The sequence below is a fragment of the Corylus avellana genome, chromosome 3 (genome assembly GCF_965113065.1).
Source record: "Corylus avellana chromosome 3, dhCorAvel1.hap1.2, whole genome shotgun sequence".
NCBI classification, from domain to species: domain Eukaryota; kingdom Viridiplantae; phylum Streptophyta; class Magnoliopsida; order Fagales; family Betulaceae; genus Corylus; species Corylus avellana.
In genome coordinates, this window is record NC_142492.1 from 24,060,485 (window position 1) to 24,082,607 (window position 22,123).

General features: G+C 34.1%; 2 protein-coding genes across 4 annotated transcripts; both read left to right on the plus strand.

The window, feature by feature from the left end:
• The first annotated feature begins 1,737 nt into the window (after positions 1 to 1,737).
• On the plus strand, positions 1,738 to 8,728 carry LOC132176548 (Man1-Src1p-carboxy-terminal domain protein). Of its 3 annotated transcripts, XM_059588789.2 has the most exons (10): positions 1,739 to 2,069; positions 3,194 to 3,321; positions 3,444 to 3,515; positions 3,651 to 3,796; positions 3,911 to 4,025; positions 4,111 to 4,191; positions 6,023 to 6,160; positions 7,300 to 7,387; positions 8,171 to 8,284; positions 8,405 to 8,728. In XM_059588789.2, exons 1-10 carry the CDS (start codon positions 1,808 to 1,810, stop codon positions 8,443 to 8,445), a joined length of 1,185 nt encoding a protein of 394 aa, XP_059444772.2. In that variant the 5' UTR covers positions 1,739 to 1,807; the 3' UTR covers positions 8,446 to 8,728. The 3 variants fall into 3 exon arrangements, with proteins under 3 accessions (XP_059444770.2, XP_059444772.2, XP_059444771.2); XM_059588787.2 differs by having other exon boundaries at positions 1,738 to 2,069; positions 3,444 to 3,796; XM_059588788.2 differs by having other exon boundaries at positions 3,444 to 3,796; positions 8,423 to 8,728.
• A 4,219-nt stretch (positions 8,729 to 12,947) lies between these two features.
• On the plus strand, positions 12,948 to 20,985 carry LOC132173943 (S-adenosyl-L-methionine-dependent methyltransferases superfamily protein). The gene is made up of 7 exons (XM_059585633.2): positions 12,948 to 13,067; positions 14,295 to 14,960; positions 16,059 to 16,269; positions 17,573 to 17,855; positions 18,896 to 19,282; positions 19,754 to 19,831; positions 20,397 to 20,985. The coding sequence occupies exons 2-7, from the start codon at positions 14,322 to 14,324 to the stop codon at positions 20,632 to 20,634; spliced, it is 1,836 nt and encodes a 611-aa protein (XP_059441616.2). The 5' UTR covers positions 12,948 to 13,067; positions 14,295 to 14,321; the 3' UTR covers positions 20,635 to 20,985.
• Positions 20,986 to 22,123: the final 1,138 nt, after the last annotated feature.

Below are 22,123 nucleotides of genomic sequence, written 5' to 3' on the forward strand. Positions count from 1 at the left end.
TTTTTAACGTGTAATCTTTTAGTTTCGACTATGATCTTGTAGAATTGTATTGTAAAAGCTTTTATGCTTTTGACCACTATTAATGAAATCAGATTGATTTTTCAAAAAAAAAAAAACTTTGCACTATTTACATGGGTTGAAAAATATTTCCTCCATACCGGTATAGAAGAAATTTCTATCCAATAAATAATCAATTTTTATTGATTTAGTAAAATAGGATAAATATAGGAGATAATAAATGTTTGATGGATAAAAATGAAAAATATAATTGAATAATAATAAGATGGTAACAGCAAAGGTGTTTTGTAGGTGTAGTGCAGGTGATTTGGATCCTTTGATTTTGGGTTTGCTGGGGCTTAGCGGTAAGTCAAATACTAAAATACAACGGCCGACCGTTTGGGAGGCACACAACCACAAGGATCCAAAACTGAAGGAACAGTAGGTTGGCTGAATCTGGGCTTGAGTCGGCGGAGGACAAAAAGGTAATATGAGCATTTTTTTTTTTTCTCAATAAAACAAAAATACCTTTTATAAGTTCATAACAAATTAAAAAAATAAAAATAAATAAATAAAACCCAGAATAAGTAAATAATAAGAAAATAAGGGCCCGAAACTCATAGGACTATAAGGGGTACTTGGTAGCCGAGCCACCCCAAAAATGCTTGGAGGTTGGAGATAGTCCGGCCACCATTTCCTAAGTGTTGAGGTGGTTTGGCCACTTTTTTAAAAAAATATATATATATTTATGAAGGTTTTTTTTTTTTTTTTTTTTGCAATATCCTTCCATTTATTATTAAGATTGCAATGTTCTCTTTTACGCCTAAAATGTTAAAAATATCCCATTTTTCAGCTTTTTTTTTTTTTTTTTTCAAAATGAGACGGTTTTTCTTAAAAAAGTGGATAACCAAATATGTAGAGAGATTATTCACAATAACCTCTCCAAATTTCTATCTAAAGCAAACAAAAGTGGAAATTGACCTTTTTTTTTTTTTTTTTTTTTTTTTTTTTTTAACTATATCTCTTAATTGATATAACAATTAAATGTGGCAAAAAGCTCCCTCAATACAAATGTTAAAAATATAATTTGAAATCTCTACAACTCAAACACTATCTATGACGTACACAATAGCTTATCGAATTATTACAAGACAATATCCTTGAATATCACGTCTTTAACTGCCACTTAATTATTGAATTTTGGGCTTTTTCATTTATGCTATTAGTGTATTTTCAAATGCAAACTATTTTATTGCCTCTACTATAGTGACAATTCTTTTATATGCCTGAAAACTCTCCCGCATTAATCAATGATTTACTCTCCTAAAAGAACAAAAAATAAAATAAAAGACACATAGGAAACCAAATATGATTACTCTTAAGGATTCGTATAAACAAAACCTTAGAAAACAACTAAACCTTCCTCTCATAGATTGATTTTGAAATCAAATTTAGAGAGAAGACAAACAAACCAAAAAACGAAACACAAAGAAACATAAAAATACATCACAATTAATAATTTTGGGGAGATATTAACAATAAAATGATAGTTTGAAGGAGACATGTTTTCTTTTCTAAAAAATAATTAAATACTTTTTTTTAAAAAAATAAATAAATAAATGTTTGATGTGGTTTAAACTGGTTAGCCCATAATGGCCCTATATCTATATGACTTGATGGGCCTGGCTCGCATGGGGTAACTTTTTTTTTTTTTTTTTTTCTCTCTCACATTACTTTTTTCACACTTCGGCTTCCTTTCTTTACACTTTCCCCGCAACGCTGCTCCCGGCCACAACTCACGAAGGAAACCATGTCTTCCATTCCAAAGAAGCGCCCAAAACCCAATGCTAAACCGCCGCCTTCTTCTTCTTCTTCGACTTCTTCGATGAGCTCTCTGATGGAACCCCCACAGAGTTTCTTTCCCTCCACCAACGAGTTCCTGAGGCTTGTGGCCGTGCTCGCCATCGCCACCTTCGTCGCTCTGGGCTGCAACCTCTTGGCCACCACTTTCAACCGCCAACCTAAGCCCTTCTGCGATAGCGGCGACTTAGACTCACATGATGCAATCTCCGGTGAGTTCCCTCATTTTTTTTTTTTTTTTTTGTTTAGTTCCCGAGAAAATCTAGGAAAATGAAAGTATCCGACTCTATATGTAGTTTCAAACCCAAATTTATTTACTTTCTGGGTACTTAGTTGATGCTGATAGGGTAGTGGTTTCATGGTTCTGTGTTCAATTTTGGTGGTTATGGTATGCTTGTTTGTGTGAGGTGTGGCTTAATTTGTGCACAATGTGATTGATTCTCCACGTGAATTATGATTGTATATATGTTCTCGTTTAATAATTAGTGGGTTATAACTCAATTATTTCTATAGAACAAGATGATTGAATTTCTGTTTGGTGGCTCCGTTATCAATTATCATGGCAAGCTGAGTTGCGTGGTAGGTGGTGCGAGCTGGACTTACTTATCTTATTTGCTAGTAACTGGTAAACGAATAATGAATGACAAGCTTCTTGCAGTTTTTGAGTGCGAGTGAGCTTGTGTAATGGGCTCCAAGCTATGCCTTGTTCATTCAAAGTCTGATGGTTGGATTAGGCAATCCTGATTTTCTAGATTGTGATCTATATGTGTCAGCTGAAGAAAATTTCATAGACTGACTGATATTCTTTTTGATGAACATAAAGTAACAAGATATGAAGTGGACTAGTATTCCATTGGATATAGAACACCTTTATGGGTCTCAAAGCAACAACAGATATATGTTGCAACTTTCTTGAATTATAATCCACTGAGGATAGATGGTTGTCTTGGTATAATGATCATATACGGGTGTTCGATCTATTATGTGCTTCTGCATGGTATGAATATCTTGTTTTGAAGTCCCATCTGCCATATAGTTCCATTTTCATTTAGGAGTGTCTCACATTTGTATTCCTGCCTCATTTTAGTTGATAGCTCCTGCTTTTTCTCTACATGTGCTCTATGCAATGCTTGTTGGTCTTTCCCCTCCCCAAGCATGTTCTTGTGAACACATTTTCTACCCTCGACTTTGTGTGTGATCTTCAGTGATTAATCTTATCTGTTGTTGTATACTACCGTTTCCAATATTAAATACAGTGGTCTTTAGAAATAGGCTGCTGTGTGATGTTTAATACTTATATTGATATTAAATTTTAATCAATTTGCATCATGTACAGATTTCTGTGAGCCTTGTCCAAGTAACGGAGAATGTTATCAAGGCAAGTTGGAATGCATGCGCGGTTATACACAGCATGGGAAGTTCTGTGTAGAAGATGGAGATATTAATGAAACAGCTAAGAAACTTGTGTGTCCTAGGAAAACTTATTCACTCTGGTATACTGATGTATTTGGATAGTTGGATTAGAAAATTGCAAATGAGTATAGTGTATATTTTTCTAATTCATTTTATATATAATGAAATTGCAGTCGGAGTGGGTAGAAATTCATCTTTGTGAAGCATATGCTCAATTTTTGTGCGATGGAATTGGGACAGTTTGGGTCTGTCACCTTGGCCAACCTCTCAACCTCATCAGAATTGGTTCTATATTGTTGTGTTATTATAGACCAGTGAATGCAATGTGCTTGAGTTCTGTTGACAACATTTGTAGTTCTAATTATATACCCCATTTTCAGGTAAGAGAGGATGATGTATGGAAGGAGTTAGATGGACATGAGCTGATGAAAAATGTTGGCTTGGACAGTGCGACCTATATGTATGCAAAACAAAGGGCAATGGATGCCGTTGGCAGGTTATTGGAGACAAGGACAAATCCTCGTGGGTATGCCATTCCATCTTCAATTTCAAGTCTAAGATTTAATGAGTGCTGCAGGTCCTCAGGTTGGATGTTCCCTGATCATTCTTCCTTTTTTTTCTTTTTCTTTTTTAAACGTAGGATCAAAGAGTTGAAGTGCCCAGACTTGTTAGTTGAGCGTTATAAGCCATTTCCCTGTCGCATCCGTCAGTGGCTAATTGAGCATGCTCTTATTATTTTTCCAGTTTGTGTGCTGGTATTCTCTTTCTAGGAGACTTATTTCAATGCTTATGTTATGGTATCAATATGTTGAAGGTTGTTGACAATGTCAAAATTCGCAGTTTCTCGGATGCACAATTCTTCTCCTGAAAGTTCGTCGCAGACAATATCTATCAAGCAGAGCTGAAGAACTTTACCACCAGGTATACAAAGCCCTGTGTTCTTTCCTAGCACAGCCGACTGAATGTTAGTTTCTTGTTTCATTACATTGTCCCCTCCCTCGCAATCTAAAATGTGCTGATTTGGAATCTTAAAAGTTCCAATGGTTGATTTTGAACAACATATAGCTGGTAGATCACTAATAGGCTGTAAGTTAGACATGAAACATATATCCATTATATTGATGGGAAGCTGGCAAGCAGACAGTGCCCAATGCATAATATAGTGGTGAATGGAAAAGATTTGTTGAGGACGGTTGAGGCTGATGTTGAAATTGGAATAATAGTGAGCACTGAGCAGTACCAAGAAATGGAGATGTGCTATTTATTAGCAAGAAAGAATACCTCTATCCCTTTAATAACTTTGATTCAAACCATGTGATTGGAGAGGTTTGGGAGGGGTAGAGCTATCCTCAAGTTGAGCACCTTACTATCCCTGTCCAATCACCCACACACAAAAAAAAAAAAGGGTGTCCCACCAAAATGATAAGGCTGGAAATTCAAGACTAATCACCTTATATAGCCTTGTTTAAAATTTAAATTCTTTGTTTTAATGGTAAAGTCTTGATGTCAAACGCAGTGTACTGGTTTGAGTCTTGACAGCATTCATTTCATACAAAAATGCTTCAGGATAGGACCATTCTAAGTAAGCCCTCCCAAGGCCATTTTTGATATACTCATAGCCTATATAATAAGAATCAAAAGATCTTTGGAAGAGCATAAATGACACATGATATAAGAATCAGCAACCTTCTCAGTCTTTGTCCACATTTCATTGATAAATAAACATTTACATTTTTGTGTTCTGAACATATTTCTTTCAAACAAAGTGGGGTTGGTCAACACTTTAATTAGAATAAGGAGTGAAGATACTAAACATGCTCAATGAAGGCTATATCAGGATATCTAACACTTAGCATTAAAACCTCCTTAAATTACACTAAAGTACAAGCTTTAGATCCAGATAACAAGATGTTAAATTTATATGTTATCTCTGGATCAATTTTTAAGTTCACCATAATCTGAGAGAGAATACAAAATAAAGAAATCAGTGAGCAGGCATCGTTAACTATGTCCAACAACTGTTTAAAACAATTAATATGCTGGACACATACTTTATTTCCATGGAAGAATAGAAATCATTCACCTCAATGAACATCATTGTGTGCACCTGACTTTCCAGTAGGTTACTTCAGCATACTGGAGTCTGTATTTCACTTAAATTTTTTAGTGATAAAAGTTTCCATTCAGCATGGAGAGCCACCCATGTATGCTTGATTTTGGTGGCTTTGTGACAAAACTTAATTGTTGAACCGGTGAGGGGGTCAAACATTTGTAAAGGATTTTGAGGCGACATTCAAATGAATGTGAATGGCAGGCTCTTACTTTTTATGACTTTATTTCTGTATGGACTTCTTTCTTTAATTTTCGCTGTAGGTACTCCACCCTTGTGTACTTGCTTGGCACCCTATAAGCTCTCTCTCTCTCTCTCTCGTTCAAAATAATTCTCTTATCAACAAAAAAAAAAAAAGAGAATGAATTTATCTTCCTTGGGACTTGGGACTTCCATGATGGCTGGCATTTGTTTATCTTCTTTAGCATAAAGCGGTTTTGATGAAATCTTTTTTTGTATACTTAGTAATGCATTGGTAGATGTGGATCCTTTTCTTGTAATTTGATATTGATTTAATGTACCCAAATTCACTGATCTATGCGCACTTTAAGAGAGGAAAATTATCCTTTATTTTATTCCTATTGATTCAATTTGCTTAGTATTTTTATTCAAACATAAAATTCTCTGTGGCCAATGTGATAGGTTTGTGAAATACTGGAGGAGAATGCGTTGACGTCGAATAGTATAAATGGGGAACGCGAACCTTGGGTTGTTGCTTCTAGGTTACGAGATCATCTTATTTTGCCTAGAGAGAGGAAGGACCCTGTGTTATGGAAAAAGGTATTCTCTTGTCCAGATCAGAGAGTATAGCGTTAATAACTTCTTTCTGTTGTGGATTGGTGCAGAATATTAACAGTGTTGTAAGCAGTTTGTTTCCTTGATATTCTAGTAGATAACTGTCTTTTTGCTGTAATCTCAATTTATCTTAAAAGGCCTCATTACTGGGAATCAGCTTAAACTACAAGAAATTATTTTTGGCCATTCATCCTTGCAAAGCCATATCTTTTGTTCAATATTGGCAATCATGTACAGGGCTGGGTATCGGTCGGTTAGGACCGGTTAATGGGCTTATCAGTCGGTTAACCAATAAGCTATCGGTTAACCAAATCCTAACCGATTACCGACCGATAAGAAGTGTTAATCGAAAATTATCGGTCATATCAGTAATCGGTTAACCGGTCGGTTAAATCGGTTTGGGCTTTTGTGGGCTTTTTATTGGGCTTTCACTGGTTGCTAATTGGGCCAAAAATTAATTGTTTTGGAGGTCTAAATATGTTTTGTTGGGCTAAAGCCTAAAATAGCTTATTAAAAATTAGTTATTTTAGAGTATATTTTTGGCTAAAATACCTTATTAAAGCTTTTTTTTATATTGATCAACTACAATAATAAATATAAAATTCTAAAAAATTAAAAATTAAAATAGCTTATCGGTCATATCGATCATATTGGTTTTTCGATAAAAAATTTTTAACTGACCGATAAGCTTATCGGTATAAAATTTTTAACCGATAACTATCGGTTATGGTTAATATCGATTCGGTTAAAGTCGGTAATCGGTTAATCTACCCACCTCTAATCATGTATTTTCTCAGAGCTTTGGCTCTCGTTCTCTTTGGCCTTCCTCATTCCCTTTTGATCCTTTTACTTGAAACAAATCACTCCTGCTAGTGCAACTCATAATTTCAGTAGCTGATAGTGATATTATCTACTTCACTGCCTCCCAAAAGTTCTTCATAAGTAATTATGACCTTATGAACTAATGCGAGTTTCAACCCAACTTGTTGAGGACTACTATATTTATTGTTGTATCCATTGTCACTGCTTATATCTTCTCTTTTACTAAAGCCGTACCACTGATGATTTTTACTTTTTTGAGCTTTAAATTAATTATTTTTTAATAATTTCCACAATATTTGCAGGTAGAAGAATTGGTTCAGGAAGATTCTCGAGTAGATCGTTATCCAAAGCTTGTGAAGGGTGAATCAAAAGTAGTATGGGAATGGCAAGGTATAAAAGGTGTTCCAAAATGTTTTGGTAAATAATAAACAGGGTGTTACAACTTGGTCCAGTCTCTTGTCTGGCTGATGTTGTTCTTACAACTTGAAAAAGTTATAACATCCAAAATGAAATTTTGAGAAACAAGGGGCCTTTTAGGAAATAAAGATTCAGTAAGATTATGTTCAAATAATTTTTCACGGAAATGTACTAGTGCGAAAGTGATTTATTTCAAGTGGGGAGAAAAGAGGTCCAGGAAGGCCTAAAACAACTACGATTAGACGTTGTGAAGAAGGATATGATAAAGAGGAAGGTGACAGACAATATGATTATGGACTGGATGAATTGGTGAGAAAGGATGCATGTCTTGAAAAAAGATCTATAAAGCTGACCACAATTTAATTAGGACTAAGGTTTAGTTGAGTTGAGTTGAGTTGAGTTTTGCAGTTGGGAACCAAACGAAGCTGGCATCCTGTAATTCCACCTTGCTGTTGTTCACAAAGTTGAACACAAATTATCTTTCTTTCCTTTTTCTTTTAAATCCCGTTTAATGGATTAGCCGATTTTTAAACTAGCCTTTCTAGCTTTTGTTAGCATCTGAGCTTGCAATGTCCAATCTTGTGATGTCCTTAATCCTATTTGAGCATTCATTTCCTAGCTAACATGTGTGTAATTGTTGTTTGTGAACATACATATCTTTAGCTTTTGGGGTTCTATAGCTATTTCTTGTATTGCCCTTTCATCTTCAATTTTAACACGTTTACTCTCTCTCTCTCTCTCTCTCTCTCTTAATAGTTGAAGGCTCTTTGAGTTCCTCAAGGCTGAGAAAAAAAGTAGAGGCAAGCAAATTGAAGTCTGCTGAAGGCATGGGCATAAATTCTGATCAACAACGCAATGCATTGGAAGCTGGTGAGCCACTAAACTACTGGTTGTTGTTGTGGATCAATTGACATCTTCCAAATGCTCTGTTTTGCTCGATATTCTTTCATATCCTCTGTGCATTGATATAGCTGAGCTAATATGTATTAGACAACAAATTGCATGCAGAGCCTAAGGCACTGACTTTTTGACGTGGGGTCAGCGTCCTCTCTCAACCCCATTTGCTGAAACAACTCAGAGCCTAGCCAAGGCCTTTTGTAATATTAAGTCTAGCTCTTTCTTTTGTACTTTATTGGGGATGGAACAAGACGTCTGACTGATGGGAATTTTGTAACCTTACGATTGAAGAATATATTATAGAGCTTGTATCAGGTTTCGAGATAGTTCATAAGGTCCGGTTATATCCTGTAGACCAGTGTTCTGTTTGGGTCCTGTGAATAATTTAGTCAATACAAGTTTTAGATTGTCATTTCATCTGTTTATAGAACCAAAATGACTAGCAAATGGAGCGTTAATCTTCGTACTCTGAAATTTGTTTGCTTTATTATTATTTTTCTTCTCTCCCCGTGTGCAATAGGATTTGAACTCCTTAATGTAGTGGCAGATTTAGGAATTCAATGATGCAGGGGCGTAAATAAAATAATAAAATATAATGATAATTTTTTTTTTCTCTTTATATATTATATTTTTATTATAATATGGTAAATACAATTAAAAATATAAGTTATAACACAATATGTATATCACAAAAAGCATATATATATGCTAAATTAATATATCAGTTAACATGTAGGCACTAGTACAAAAATAAAGAAAAATACGAAATACAAAGTGTATGTTCCAATAGCTATTAATCTAACAAAACAACAAATGTATGAATAAAAATAACAAATAAAACACTTGAAATTGGCAATAATCTACTGAAACTTGTTGATGCTTGATAAAATCCCAAAATATATATAAACCTAAAAAATGCCAATATTGTTTTAATCAGACTAAGAGAAACAAAATTGTTCATCAGCGTACTCCTAATCAATCCCACCAAGAATGAGAACAAACCACTATAAATCCATAATCCAAGAACGGAAGAACAAGAACCAGAACCAACCCATTGAACCCAATAACACAATTAAGCATAATTCGTTAAAACAACACCACCCGTAAAGGTAAAGCCCAAACCCGTCCCTCCAAAAGAACAACAAAACAATAAACACCCAATAACCAAAATCAACCAAACAACACTAATAACAAAAATTTCCCCAAAACCCCATGAACCCTTGAACTTAAAGAAAACCCACATAACCCCCGCACACCCCCCTTCCCCCCCCCCCCCCCCCCCCCCCCCCTTCTTTTACAACATACTCAACATTTACATACTCAACCAATTACATAAACATGAAACTTCAAAGTAAAAACAAGAAACTAACCTCAGGACTTAGGAGGCTGGAGCAGTGGAGTTGATATAAGCAAGAGAAGAAGTGAAGAACTCGTTGACCGCGTTGACAGATTACAGAGAAAGAAACGATAAGGGGCTGAGTTTTTTTTTTTTTTTTTGACATGTCCGCACAAGAGGTAGGAGAGAGATTCGAACTAGTACCTCCACTTTATTATGCGTGTTCCCAGCCGATTGAGCTACCTATTGGGGACAGAGCTAAGTTAGGTTTGGTTGGGTTTTTTTTTTTTTTTTTTTTAAAAAAAAAAATGGAGAGCTGGGCTATATTTAAAATTAAAAAGATTTTGAATTTTTTTTTTTTAAGAAAACTTAAGCAGGGGCGCCAGGTGTACCTGTATCCACCCTTGCCTTAATGAGTGTCATGTGTACATTGTGGTTTTTCCTCTCTCTCTATTTATCTATTTGTTTTGTTGCATTTAATGGTATATATGGTATCACGTTATTAACAAGATTTTAATTTTATGGCAACATATTCATTATACTTGGACATAAATTGATAGAATATCCCATTCCTGAAAATTTGGACAGCTCTCTCACAAAATGAACTACACACTAAAAAAAATTTGTAAGCAAAGACTATAATATGAGTAATACTATTCTTCACACTCATTTATTACACTTATTTCATATCGATAAAAATTAAGTGTTTTAAGTGACTTCCCATATTAACTACTTCAAAAAAATAAAATAAAAGTCATTTAAAATATATAACGTCAATCAGTGTAAAATGAGTGTGATACCCATAGCATTAGTGAAAGTTATGCACTTACTTACTCCTTCACCATCTAAGACCTCTACAGTCCAAGATTATATTTTCACATGACTGGAAAGGTGTTAGCTGTGTGTGAACTCTTTTGCTAAGATGTGTCAGCTTGTGGAATAGGAGATGCTCTGCATTAACATATTGGTCACCCTCGTGCTTTCCATTTATGGCTGTAATGAACCTCACATGCTTAGGCAATGTACATGGGGCCACATATATGCAAGTGGGGGGCATAATATAATTCCCCTCACATAAAGTTCCATAGAGTATTTGGATCAAGGGAACATGGGTGCTTAAAAAGTTCCCCATACTTGGCTTGTTTACTACTAATGTTGATCCATGCCATTCAAACTAGTGTTATTTTTGTTTTAACAACATGTGCCAATGATCTATGACACCAATCTTTTCTTTATTAAATTGTCAAGCTTTGTCTCAGAACATAAATCCCACAAAAGTTATTCTTACAGAAACTATAATCATATTGCTATCATCCAAGGCAAGAATATAAAAGACTAATTTGAACAGGAAATTTTGAATTTATTTGTATGCCAATAAACCCATGTATAAAAACACAAGTAAATCTCAAGCATTTGAACTATTTCTAACTTAAGTATTAGATAAATAAGAAAAGGAAAAAAAACATACAAAATTAATCCATGTAGTTACACTGAGCAAGTAATACTAGCCGCCCTACTAACGTCCTATTAGCGTCCAACTCTTTTTCTGTTACTTTTTTTAAATTTTTTTGAAATAGGGCTGATGTGACGTGGTTGAGTTCACGCCACATCAGCCCTAGTTGGACTCTAGTAAGCTGACAAGAATTACCCTACACTGATATGTAATAAAATCATGACAAAAACCGTTAGTATGTCCCATTACCGTCAATCATCCCCTCTAATAAAAAACAAAAATAGTGGAATGAAGTGTCAAGAAAGCTAGAAATTAATGGGCAGCATTTATGATTGAAATGTATATCCATGCACTTCGAGTATGGGCTTTCGTGTCTTTGTCTATTACTCTTTACTATATTTATTTTTAGACAAATACCTACTTTGATTTTTGAAATTTACCACAATTTTGATTTGGTTCTTTAACCCTAAATAATAGTAAGTCCCTAAATTATTTAAATTGTCCGTCTATTTTAATATCAGATGCTAATGGATGGTGTAACTTGTAACGATTTTATAATTAGTGAAGGTTAAGTGCTACTTTCTAAAATTTTGTGCTCTAAGTTTCGAAGGGGTAGTAATTTAGAGGTTAAAGGTATTTATTATTTTTTTCAAAAGTAATTATAGTGTTATTACTATTATTGTCACTTTGGTAGTGTCGGCAATGAATCTAAGAGTCAAATTAGGATGTGTCTTTGTCTTGTTAGAGGAAAATAAATGTCACAGGCCACAAAATCATCGGCCCTACTTAAAGAAAAGTTCCATTTCTTGGCTACTCCTTATTATTATTATTATTTTCATTATTACCTATAAATTGATATTATTTATACATAGTTTTTGTATATCTGAAAATGTAATTTGATTTTGGATACAATCTCAACTTGTAAACCATCACAAAGTATTATTGGTTAAAAACGAGATGAAAACTAATTTAAATTTGATTTCATGTTTTGAAACATTATCACTATGAAATAAATATAATATATATATATATATATATATATATATATATATATATATATATATAGTCCATTATTTTTTTGAAAAATATCGACTTATTATCCTTCTTTTTTTTTTTTTTTTTGAAAACTATTATCCTGAATTTTAAGCCAATATCCAATCACTCTCTGAATTTTTAATTTTTCCAGTCAGCAGTTTTACCCATTTTTCAAATAAATCATCTCGTCCATTTTTGTAGTTATTTTCAATCAAATACTTATAAGAAAACCCCACATTACCTCTCAATAGATTTTTTTTTTTTTTTTTTTTGACAAATTGTTTTTGGGTATACTTGTATTTTATCTATTAGAAAATAAACGAAATATATATATATTTTAAAAAAAATAAAAACATCAAATATATGAAACTGATTGCAAAATTTAAAAACTCCAAGAAATGTTCTATTTGAAAAACTCTTTGAAAAAAAAATTATATATATAAAGCATAACACATTAATCAATATAAAATTGGTGCGAAGAGTAGGGTTATATATATATATATATAATAATAATAATATCTAAAAGTCCACTAAAGTTATGCACTATTAAAACCAAAAGCAAAAATCTTTGATTTAGAAAGAGATTGTTTAAATTTCTCTGTTTTAGTTTAGCATTGTGTCGGCGGATAACTCCAAGCCAGCTACAGAGTCCTACAATGTCACTCCTCCTTTGACACTTCGTAGTCCCCCACAGTCTATAGTGGACTACTGTAATTATCTCTACTAACCACTTCTACTACGTGCGCATATCTAGCTTATTAACTCTCTCTCTCTCACGCTTGGACGCGCTGAGCCACTGAGCCTTTGCCTTTTTCAGCATTTGGGGGGGTTTAGAGTGAGAGAGAGCTCCGAGTTCATAAGCTGGAAGCTCCCACATGAAATAATCTTCACTTTGTATACGCTGAAGGGTGCTTTCTCTTTTTCCAGCTAAAGTATGTGATCTCGTTTTATGATCTTTATTTTCGTTGATTTTTTTTTTTTTTTTTGCTTGCTGTTTATTCCCATAAGATCTATGTACTTGTAATGCCATCCATTCTCATTTTCTTTTTCTGGGTATGTGAAAATGAAGAAAAATTGTATTTACTTGGTTTTCTTTTTAGTTTCCCTGCTTGTTGTTTATGATGCTCTTTTTGGTTCTTTAGGCTCAAACATGTCAGATTTGGTTGTAAATTGAAGAGTTTTGCATACAATATGATTGAGAAAGTGTTTCCCTCACTGTTTAAGATCAGGCGGTTGAACTTCATTTATAGAGTATCTGATGAACATCACTTTGTAACCGTTTGATAAATACAATTACAACTCTTGATTATGTTATCTGTTATCGCTCTTATGTTGAGATGGGTTCTTGATTGAGATGAAGTCTTTGATACGGATGAAACTGAAGCTTCATTCTGATTGTTGTCATCAATACTGTTATCCATATCCTTAACATAAATTTCCGTTGTTTATTCGGGTTGAGATCACATTTGCAACAAAATATTTGAATTGTTTTAAGACCCAAGAGGTGTGGGCTTGGCTTTTAAGCGATGATTTTAGTATGAGTTTTTGTTGCTGACTCGAGGTAGTAAATCCTGGGACCAACTTGATAAAGCAAAAGAAGAGATCTCTGTAGTTGTTTCCGCGAAAATAGCAATGAGAATTGACCTACTAGCAAATCATTGTTTGTAATGGAAAAGATGCTACTCCTTAGTTTATTGCTCTCTCTCTCTCTCTCTCTCTCTCTCTCTCTCTTGATGCCTATCCTTTATTCATCATAATGTATTGCAAGTTCACATTTCTCACTCAAAAAGTTGTTATTCTACAGTTTGTACTGCAAAGGTCTTTTATGATTGCAAACATGATGTCTGAAGAGTGGAACTAGAAGAAGATTTGGATAGATTTTATTTGTCGTAATTGGTCATTATTTTGAGACATAAGTCGACCTAAATTCATAGAATTTTGTTATACTATTTACTTTAAATTACACGAAGCCTGTTGGATACATAACTAGTTAGTACATCTAAATGCAGTCTTCATAGGTAACTATTAGAGTTGGAACAATTCTAAATGATTTCTTTTTTTTTCCGCGTAGATTAATATTACTATTTAGCTTTGGCTTCTCAACAATTGATGACTTGTTTCAAGTTATTGCTTTCTAATTTAGCTGCATAATGCAATAGGTTTCAGGGAATTGTCTCAATCTTATCATGGGGTCCAAGCATAACTCACCAGGCAACAGAACACGCCCATTGTCTATATTTGTTATTCTTGGTCTCTGCTGTTTCTTTTACCTTTTGGGAGCATGGCAGAAGAGTGGTTTTGGAAAAGGAGACAGCGTAGCTTTGCAATTAACCAAGCAGACGGATTGCAACATCTTTACGAATTTAAATTTTGAGGCTCATCACAATGTTGTTGAAATTATTCAACCTTCCGCACCTAAAGCCACAGTGTTCAAGCCATGTGATGTGAAATACAGAGATTATACTCCTTGCCAAGAACAAGACCGAGCAATGAAATTCCCAAGGGAAAACATGATATACAGGGAAAGACACTGCCCTCCGGAGGAAGAAAAATTGCGCTGTCTTATTCCAGCACCCAAAGGATATCTGACTCCATTCCCCTGGCCTAAAGGCCGTGACTATGTCCACTATGCTAATGTTCCTTATAAAAGCCTGACGGTTGAGAAGGCCGTCCAGAACTGGGTGCAGTTTCAGGGAGATGTGTTCAAATTTCCAGGTGGAGGAACAATGTTCCCTCAAGGCGCGGATGCATATATTGATGAACTTGCATCAGTTATTCCAATTGCAGATGGCTCTGTCAGAACAGCACTGGATACTGGTTGTGGAGTATGTTGATTGTTCAAATTACCGTTATCTATTTCTTTTTTGTGTATGTGTCTAAATATATGCCCATGATATTCATCATAGTTTAGAACTCAATTTGGATCATTCTTCCTCCTCCCACCCACACACAGCTATTGTCTTTTGGTTTTGAGACAATGTTGAAGGATCCAGAGGATTCCAAAAATTTGCCACTTCAAAGACCTGTCACACTTCACCCAAAGTTGCGTCTTCCCCTCTATTATACATGAAACTATAAGATAGTCGTACCTATGCATAATGTCTCTCTTGATGTCATTCCCAACTTGTCATGCTTGAACTGAGGCCTGGAACAACTGGTTGATGTGTCTTCCTTGAAGGGCTTGATATATCGAGAATCAGCATTAGCTTTATGCTCTTGAATGCTACTCTTATAGGCTCTTTTCTGGACCACTTTACTTATGTTTTTCCTTTTCTTTATCTTGATTTATAGTATCAAAATAATGAATGTGATTTCTTGCTGACAAGGTTCACATGATATAATATAATTTATAGTCGGATTACTGTCTATGGTTACAATTTATGGTGGTGTTCTTTCTCGTTCCTCTATATCAAATACATGATACCCTAGAAAGTTATTCATTATTGCTAAGTCTCACATTGGCTTCTTACTAGGTGAGACTATACTTTATAAGTGATTCTATGGAGCTTTAATTGTCACTTGATTAGTCTTTTTAGAGTGATAGCGCAAATGTGGCTAAATGGTATTAGAACAACCTAGTAATATCATGTGGTGCTGAAGCGTTGCATGATGTGAGCCATGATGAAGACATCAAGGATTAAGTGAGGGAGACTATGACATCTCAGAAAGTTAGTCATGAATACTAAGTTTCACATTAGTTCATTACATGAAGAAAATGGTCTTTATAAGTGATTTTAGGGAACTTTAATTATAACTTCATTAGTTCTTTTAGCATGATAGTGTAGATGTGGCTGCGGTTTCCTTAGGTTCTCACGAAATATATGCTGGTAGTGACTCTTATGTTCTTCATACTGGCTGCCTTAATCTACTCATTTTCAGTTGGCCTTTCAATTGTTGGAATAATAACTCTGTACACAACACAGGTTGCAAGCTGGGGTGCATACTTGCTGAAGAGAAATGTTTTGGCGATGTCCTTTGCACCAAGGGACAATCATGAGGCACAAGTGCAGTTTGCGTTGGAGCGAGGTGTACCTGCTATTATAGGTGTTCTTGGATCAATACGTCTTCCATACCCATCAAGAGCCTTTGATATGGCTCAGTGCTCTCGATGTTTGATACCATGGGCTTCAAATGGTAAGTGCTAGGAATGATCAACATCTCAGTTGACAATCATGTATTAATCTTTATACTTTTTGTTTTATGTAACGAGCATGTAAACTTATATTTAGAAAATTAAATCATTTAAACTACCCTATTTTCAGACAAAATATAGTTACAATTATGATTCTGACCTTGTTTGTTAAACAACAATGGCTTTTCCATGGCACTGTTGACATTAAAAAAAATTAAAAAAGAAAATAATGATTGGTATAGAAAAGTAAAAAAGTGGCATTGAAAAGTGGAAAATTTTGTTTTGTAGTTTTTTTATTTTATTTAAATAGTAGTAAAAAGTGAGAATGTTTTGATGTTGATTTTTTTGAAAAAATGAGATGAATAGCGTGGTGTTTGGTGTTGTTTAACAAACACCACCAGACTATTTCATCACAAACTTGAGTATGAAAGAAATCATGTATAGCTAGACAACGCAATATTTTGATGATTAGTGATTCATTTACAATTGTTTTTAGTGTTTAGACATTCGTTCCTTTATAACTAATGCTGGAAGCTACATCTGTGATCACAAATGTATAAAAAATTCTGTTCCATGTTAGTGCTGCCACAAAGTGGAAATAAAATTCATTGTTTACATGAAAGGTCATGAACTTGTCCAAAACAGACTATCAAGTAATAGTGACAGGGTTTCTAACTACAACTCAATACTTGTTTCTATTGCTATAGTTATCTAATTAGAATGTTCAAGTTTGTAGAGTTTGAACCCACATATCTTCAAGTTCCCAAAATTACCATGTAATTTTGACTTTTATGATGAAGGGATGGAATCAAATAGTTCATACGAGCATTATAGAGAGAAATTTAATTTGTCTTGTAAAAAGTGAAAGAGAACTACAGAAGAAATAAAGAAAAGAAAAAAAAAAAAATTGAACTTTTTAATTAAAAAATATTTTATATTTTATTTTGCTTTTTTACTCACTATTCTATTTCAAAAGTCAAGTATAGAATGTTCTTAATTTCCAAAATTATTCATATAGAGGAAAATTTAACAGGTTCTTGTTAACATCTGAGTGTTTGTTTTGTTGATTCACCACTTTGCTTTTAAAGGAACATGTATTAAAACGGGGATCATGATTCTCTAGAATTCCTAGAACATTCTATCAAATATATTTTTTCAAATCTCAACCATTGTTTTTAAATTAAATGATGCAAAATTTGACATATCAACAATTTTGACTTCATTATTTACCATATGAGCCTCTCTTTACATCATTTAATTTAATGGAAGTTGATGATCTTTTCGCATGTGAACCTCTCTTTACAGATGGCATGTACCTAAAGGAAGTTGATCGAGTCCTCAGGCCTGGTGGATACTGGGTCCTATCTGGCCCTCCAATCAATTGGAAGACCTACTATAAAACGTGGAAGCGATCTAAGGAGGATGTCAAGGCTGAGCAAAGAAAGATCGAAGAGCTGGCTGAACTTCTCTGCTGGGAGAAGAAGTATGAGAAGGGAGATATTGCTATCTGGAGAAAAAAAGTAAATGCCAAATCCTGCCAAAGAAAGTCAGAAAATATATGCGAGTCAAAGGATGCTGATGATGCCTGGTGAGTCCCTGTATGTCTAAAGTTTACTTAATTATGCTCGATGATATTATTTGCTATTAGATACAAATTTTTTTATTTTACAACAAGTCAGTAATTTCACTTCTTTACTTGATTACATTTGTACTTAGTTTTGCTGAAATTTATTCTTTATTTATAAGTAATCAGAAATTTATAGAAAGTGTAAGGTGCCCCTAAAGTACAATGAAACTATACAAAAGGACCACCAAACAAAAGAGCAAAAAGAGCACAGGGAAAACCCAACCAAAGACACTGGCAAAAACCCAAAAAGAAGAAAACTACAAACAAAAGCCACCCACACTTGTATGATGTCCTTGTTACTTCATTCATTGGTTGTCTGTTCCGGTCAATCAATTTTGAGGAAAAAAAACCTTTGCTTTGTTTCTGTTACATTTATTCACTGTTTAAAATCTGAAATAGTTATATAAAATCTTCAATACTTCATTCAACAATTTTCAGGTTACGGTTATAAATGTTCGAAAAAAAACATTATGGTTGTGGATTACTTCAATGATACCTTTAAGCTTTGTTTTTTCAAACCATATGGTTATAAATGTGTGTTTGTATCAATGAATTAATCTGTTGGTTGGCATGTACCCATGACAAGTAATTGTCCGATGTATGGGATATCAGGGTATACAAGACTTACTTTATACTTTGAAGTGCATAGGTTTGCAATGTCCTGCATTGGCTATATTAACCAAATATGAGCCAATATGGATGAACACTAGCACAATACTTGACTGGAAATTCCTTTTTTTTGATAAATTAGTTTTAGCATTTTAGGCTGCAACCATCTAATTTCATTAGCTTCATGTGGAATTTCTTCGTTTGGTAAAAAGGCATGTATGAATCTACAATTTATATGGATTTTTGTTACTCTAGTTATATATCAGAGTTGAGTTTTAATGTTATGCAATTCCACGGTTAGACTTTTCTGGTGTTTTTGTTTTTCTCAAAATTGTTGTTATTGCTGCTTTTAGTATTGTCATCCTAATTCTTAGTTTTGTGGTGTATGTTAGGTACAAGAAAATGGACACCTGTATTACTCCTTTCCCTGAGGTAACTAGTAAGGATGAGGTAGCAGGAGGAGAGTTGAAGAAGTTTCCAGCTAGGCTTTTCGCAGTCCCTCCCCGAATAGCTAAGGGGTCCATTCAGGGGGTTACAGCTGAATCTTACCAAGAGGACAATAAACTTTGGAAAAAACGTTTAACTGTCTATAAAAGGATCAATAGATTGATTGGCACTACAAGATATCGGAATGTGATGGACATGAATGCAGGACTTGGAGGATTTGCAGCAGCACTAGAGTCACGAAAATCTTGGGTAATCAATGTTGTGCCTACGATTGCTAAGGACACTTTGGGTGTTATTTTTGAGAGAGGTTTAATTGGCATATATCATGACTGGTATGCCCCTACAAATTTCTCACTCTTTGTTGTTCACTTAAGGTCCTGTAGATTTTCTCTGCATTTTTGCATACTGAAATTGCTGAGAAATTGTTGCATGGCAGTTTTATTTGAAATTTTGACAAAGATGAAAACGTGTTATTATATAATCAACTTTAAAGCTTACCTGCTTATGAGGCGGCCATTGTGTGTTAAAATTTATTGGTACATCCTGAGGAATTCCATCTCTATGCTTTCCTTTTGTTGGTAATTTTGATAGCATATCACTTCATTTGCAACTCATTAAGCATCATATGGTTCTGTATTGAAATTGACTAAAACTTTTCTGATTCTTCTTATTACATTGCCAAGGGCAATATAAGAATGTCAAATGGTACAAGTATTTCATTTTCATTACTAGTTATGTTTCTTCATCACAATGACAAAGGCTTTGGAATCTCAGTTACATTTTTATTCCCCATCTTTTTTCAGGTGTGAAGGCTTCTCTACTTACCCGAGGACATACGATTTTATCCATGCTAGTGGTGTATTCAGCTTGTACCAGAACACGTAAGCCTCATCATCATCTTCTTCCTGTATGCCAGAAGTATATCTGATTTGGGCATTATAAAATTATTTTACATGGAAGCATTCCAATCTATTTTGTAGTCAAAGAATCTGAATTTCCAGAATACTTCATATCATGTATATTATTTTCATTCTAATATGTTCTACTTTGTGGAACTCAGCAAGAGTCTCTAAACCATTTAGGAAAGCCCTCTCTCTATCTTTCATGAGATGTTCTGAATTAATGATAACATGATTGAAATGGCTCTCCAAGCTTGAATTTTTCCGAGGGCTAAAGTTGAAATAGCTTCATCCATGCAAAAAGCTTAGTGGGCTTCCTTAATCACCATTCCTTTGTCAACTCACCCAGTTATTCTTCCTTTTCTTTTTCCTTCTCAAAAGTTTATACATCTTTATTTCTCATTTGAAGTTAGCAGAAAATAGGTTGCTGCATTTTATATTATCTTTATAAATGATCCTGATTATATGGAGTCTTCTTCTGATTGAAAACTCTCATTTACAATAATTTTTTACCACGTATAATTTCTGATAGAACATATATAAATAGGTGCCAACTGGAAGACATCCTTCTGGAGATGGATCGTATCTTGCGGCCTGAAGGTGCTGTCATCTTGAGAGATGAAGTTGATGTTCTGAACAAGGTTAAGAAAATTGCTGGAGGCATGAGATGGAATATCAAATTGATGGATCACGAGGACGGCCCCCTTGTGCCCGAGAAAATATTGGTTGCTGTCAAGCAGTATTGGGTTGGCAGCAGTGGAAACAGCACATCCAGTGATGAATAAATCAGGTCATTGTTTGTTGGTGAATAGAAGCAATGCTCTAGCAACAAATGATATGATTAAGTTGCTCTGGAGTGGAGGAACTCAAAGAGTTCTGAACTTCTGATACTCAGAAATGGCATGTATTGTGCCATTGATGATATAGAGCTGTATGATGCTTATCTGAGCTTTTATTCTTGTATTGATTTTGGGGGAAAAGTTAGAAAAGGTTGCCCAAATAATTGTCTCAAGAATACTACAGTGATACATTATCATAATGATGTTTTTTTTTTTTTTTTCCAATTGACCTTATAATGATACATGGCTCTCTGGATTAACATGGTGCAACTATCTCAATGGAATTATCTTTTAATTCTTCCTTTCATGCATACATAGGGATGATTTTTAGGTAATCAGGTAAACATGAGTCTACCACAGCATATGCATGAGTTAACAAAGTTTAAGTTTCTCATGCAAGTCACATTTATTACTTTGTTCAGCTCAATATATATGCAACTTTTGATGGCAAATAGGCAATAGCCCACAAGCCAAAAAAAAAAAAAAAAAAACTAGTAATTGATGGCGATGCCTTAGCTTATATCTTACAAAAATTTCAAGTAATTTTTTATATTAATTGTTAGATCAAGAAAAGAAATTATGAGATATTAGAGAAAACTACAAGTTATTTATTTGTTCAGAATTTTTTTGGCGATTCGGTTATTGCAACACAAATCTTCATGGAGTCCTACTTTCATTTGGTTTGTTAGTAGTGTTAATGGGTATGTTAGGTTAGATTAAGTTGTTGGTGGTTCTGTTACGTTAACTTTAGTAATTATCTCTTTATATTGTTGTTGGGTAGAGTCATTGTCTTATCTTTTTATCTTTATTGCTTTGATGATGTTATTGAATATAGATTAATTGGTAGTCTGTATTAATGTGATAATATTTGTTTTATTTTGCTCTTTAAATATTTAAGAAATAAAGAAACTACTCAAAAATTAATTCAAACCTTGTGCGTTAAGAAAGAATGATTATAATAATTTTTCAATTCAGAAACCAATTACACATTGAATCTCTCTAGAACTCAAGAGTCAAGAATGTAACAGACTATGTGTGCCTCAATCATTGTAGGGTAACACACATTTAATCTTGCTTACCTTTCACCTAAAGTAGGGGTGAAATTTAAAACCGCCTAACCGCAACCGCTAACCGTTAACCGCTATAACCGTTAACCGCTAACCGCCTAACCGCTTTCAAAGCGGTTAGTAAAAACCGCTAACCGCCTAGGCGGTTACGGTTAGCGGTTAGTGGGTTTTGAAAATCCGCTAACCGCTTTTTTTTAAATATAATATATATATATATATATTAACAATATGTTGTGAGTTTATGAATTTTTTTTTGGTTGATTGAAATGGGCCTCAAGCTTCAAGTTTAACCATATATGTTGGTTTTTTTGTTGCTTGTGAGTTTATGAATTTGTTTGTGTTTTATTTTATTTCTATGTGTGAGTTTA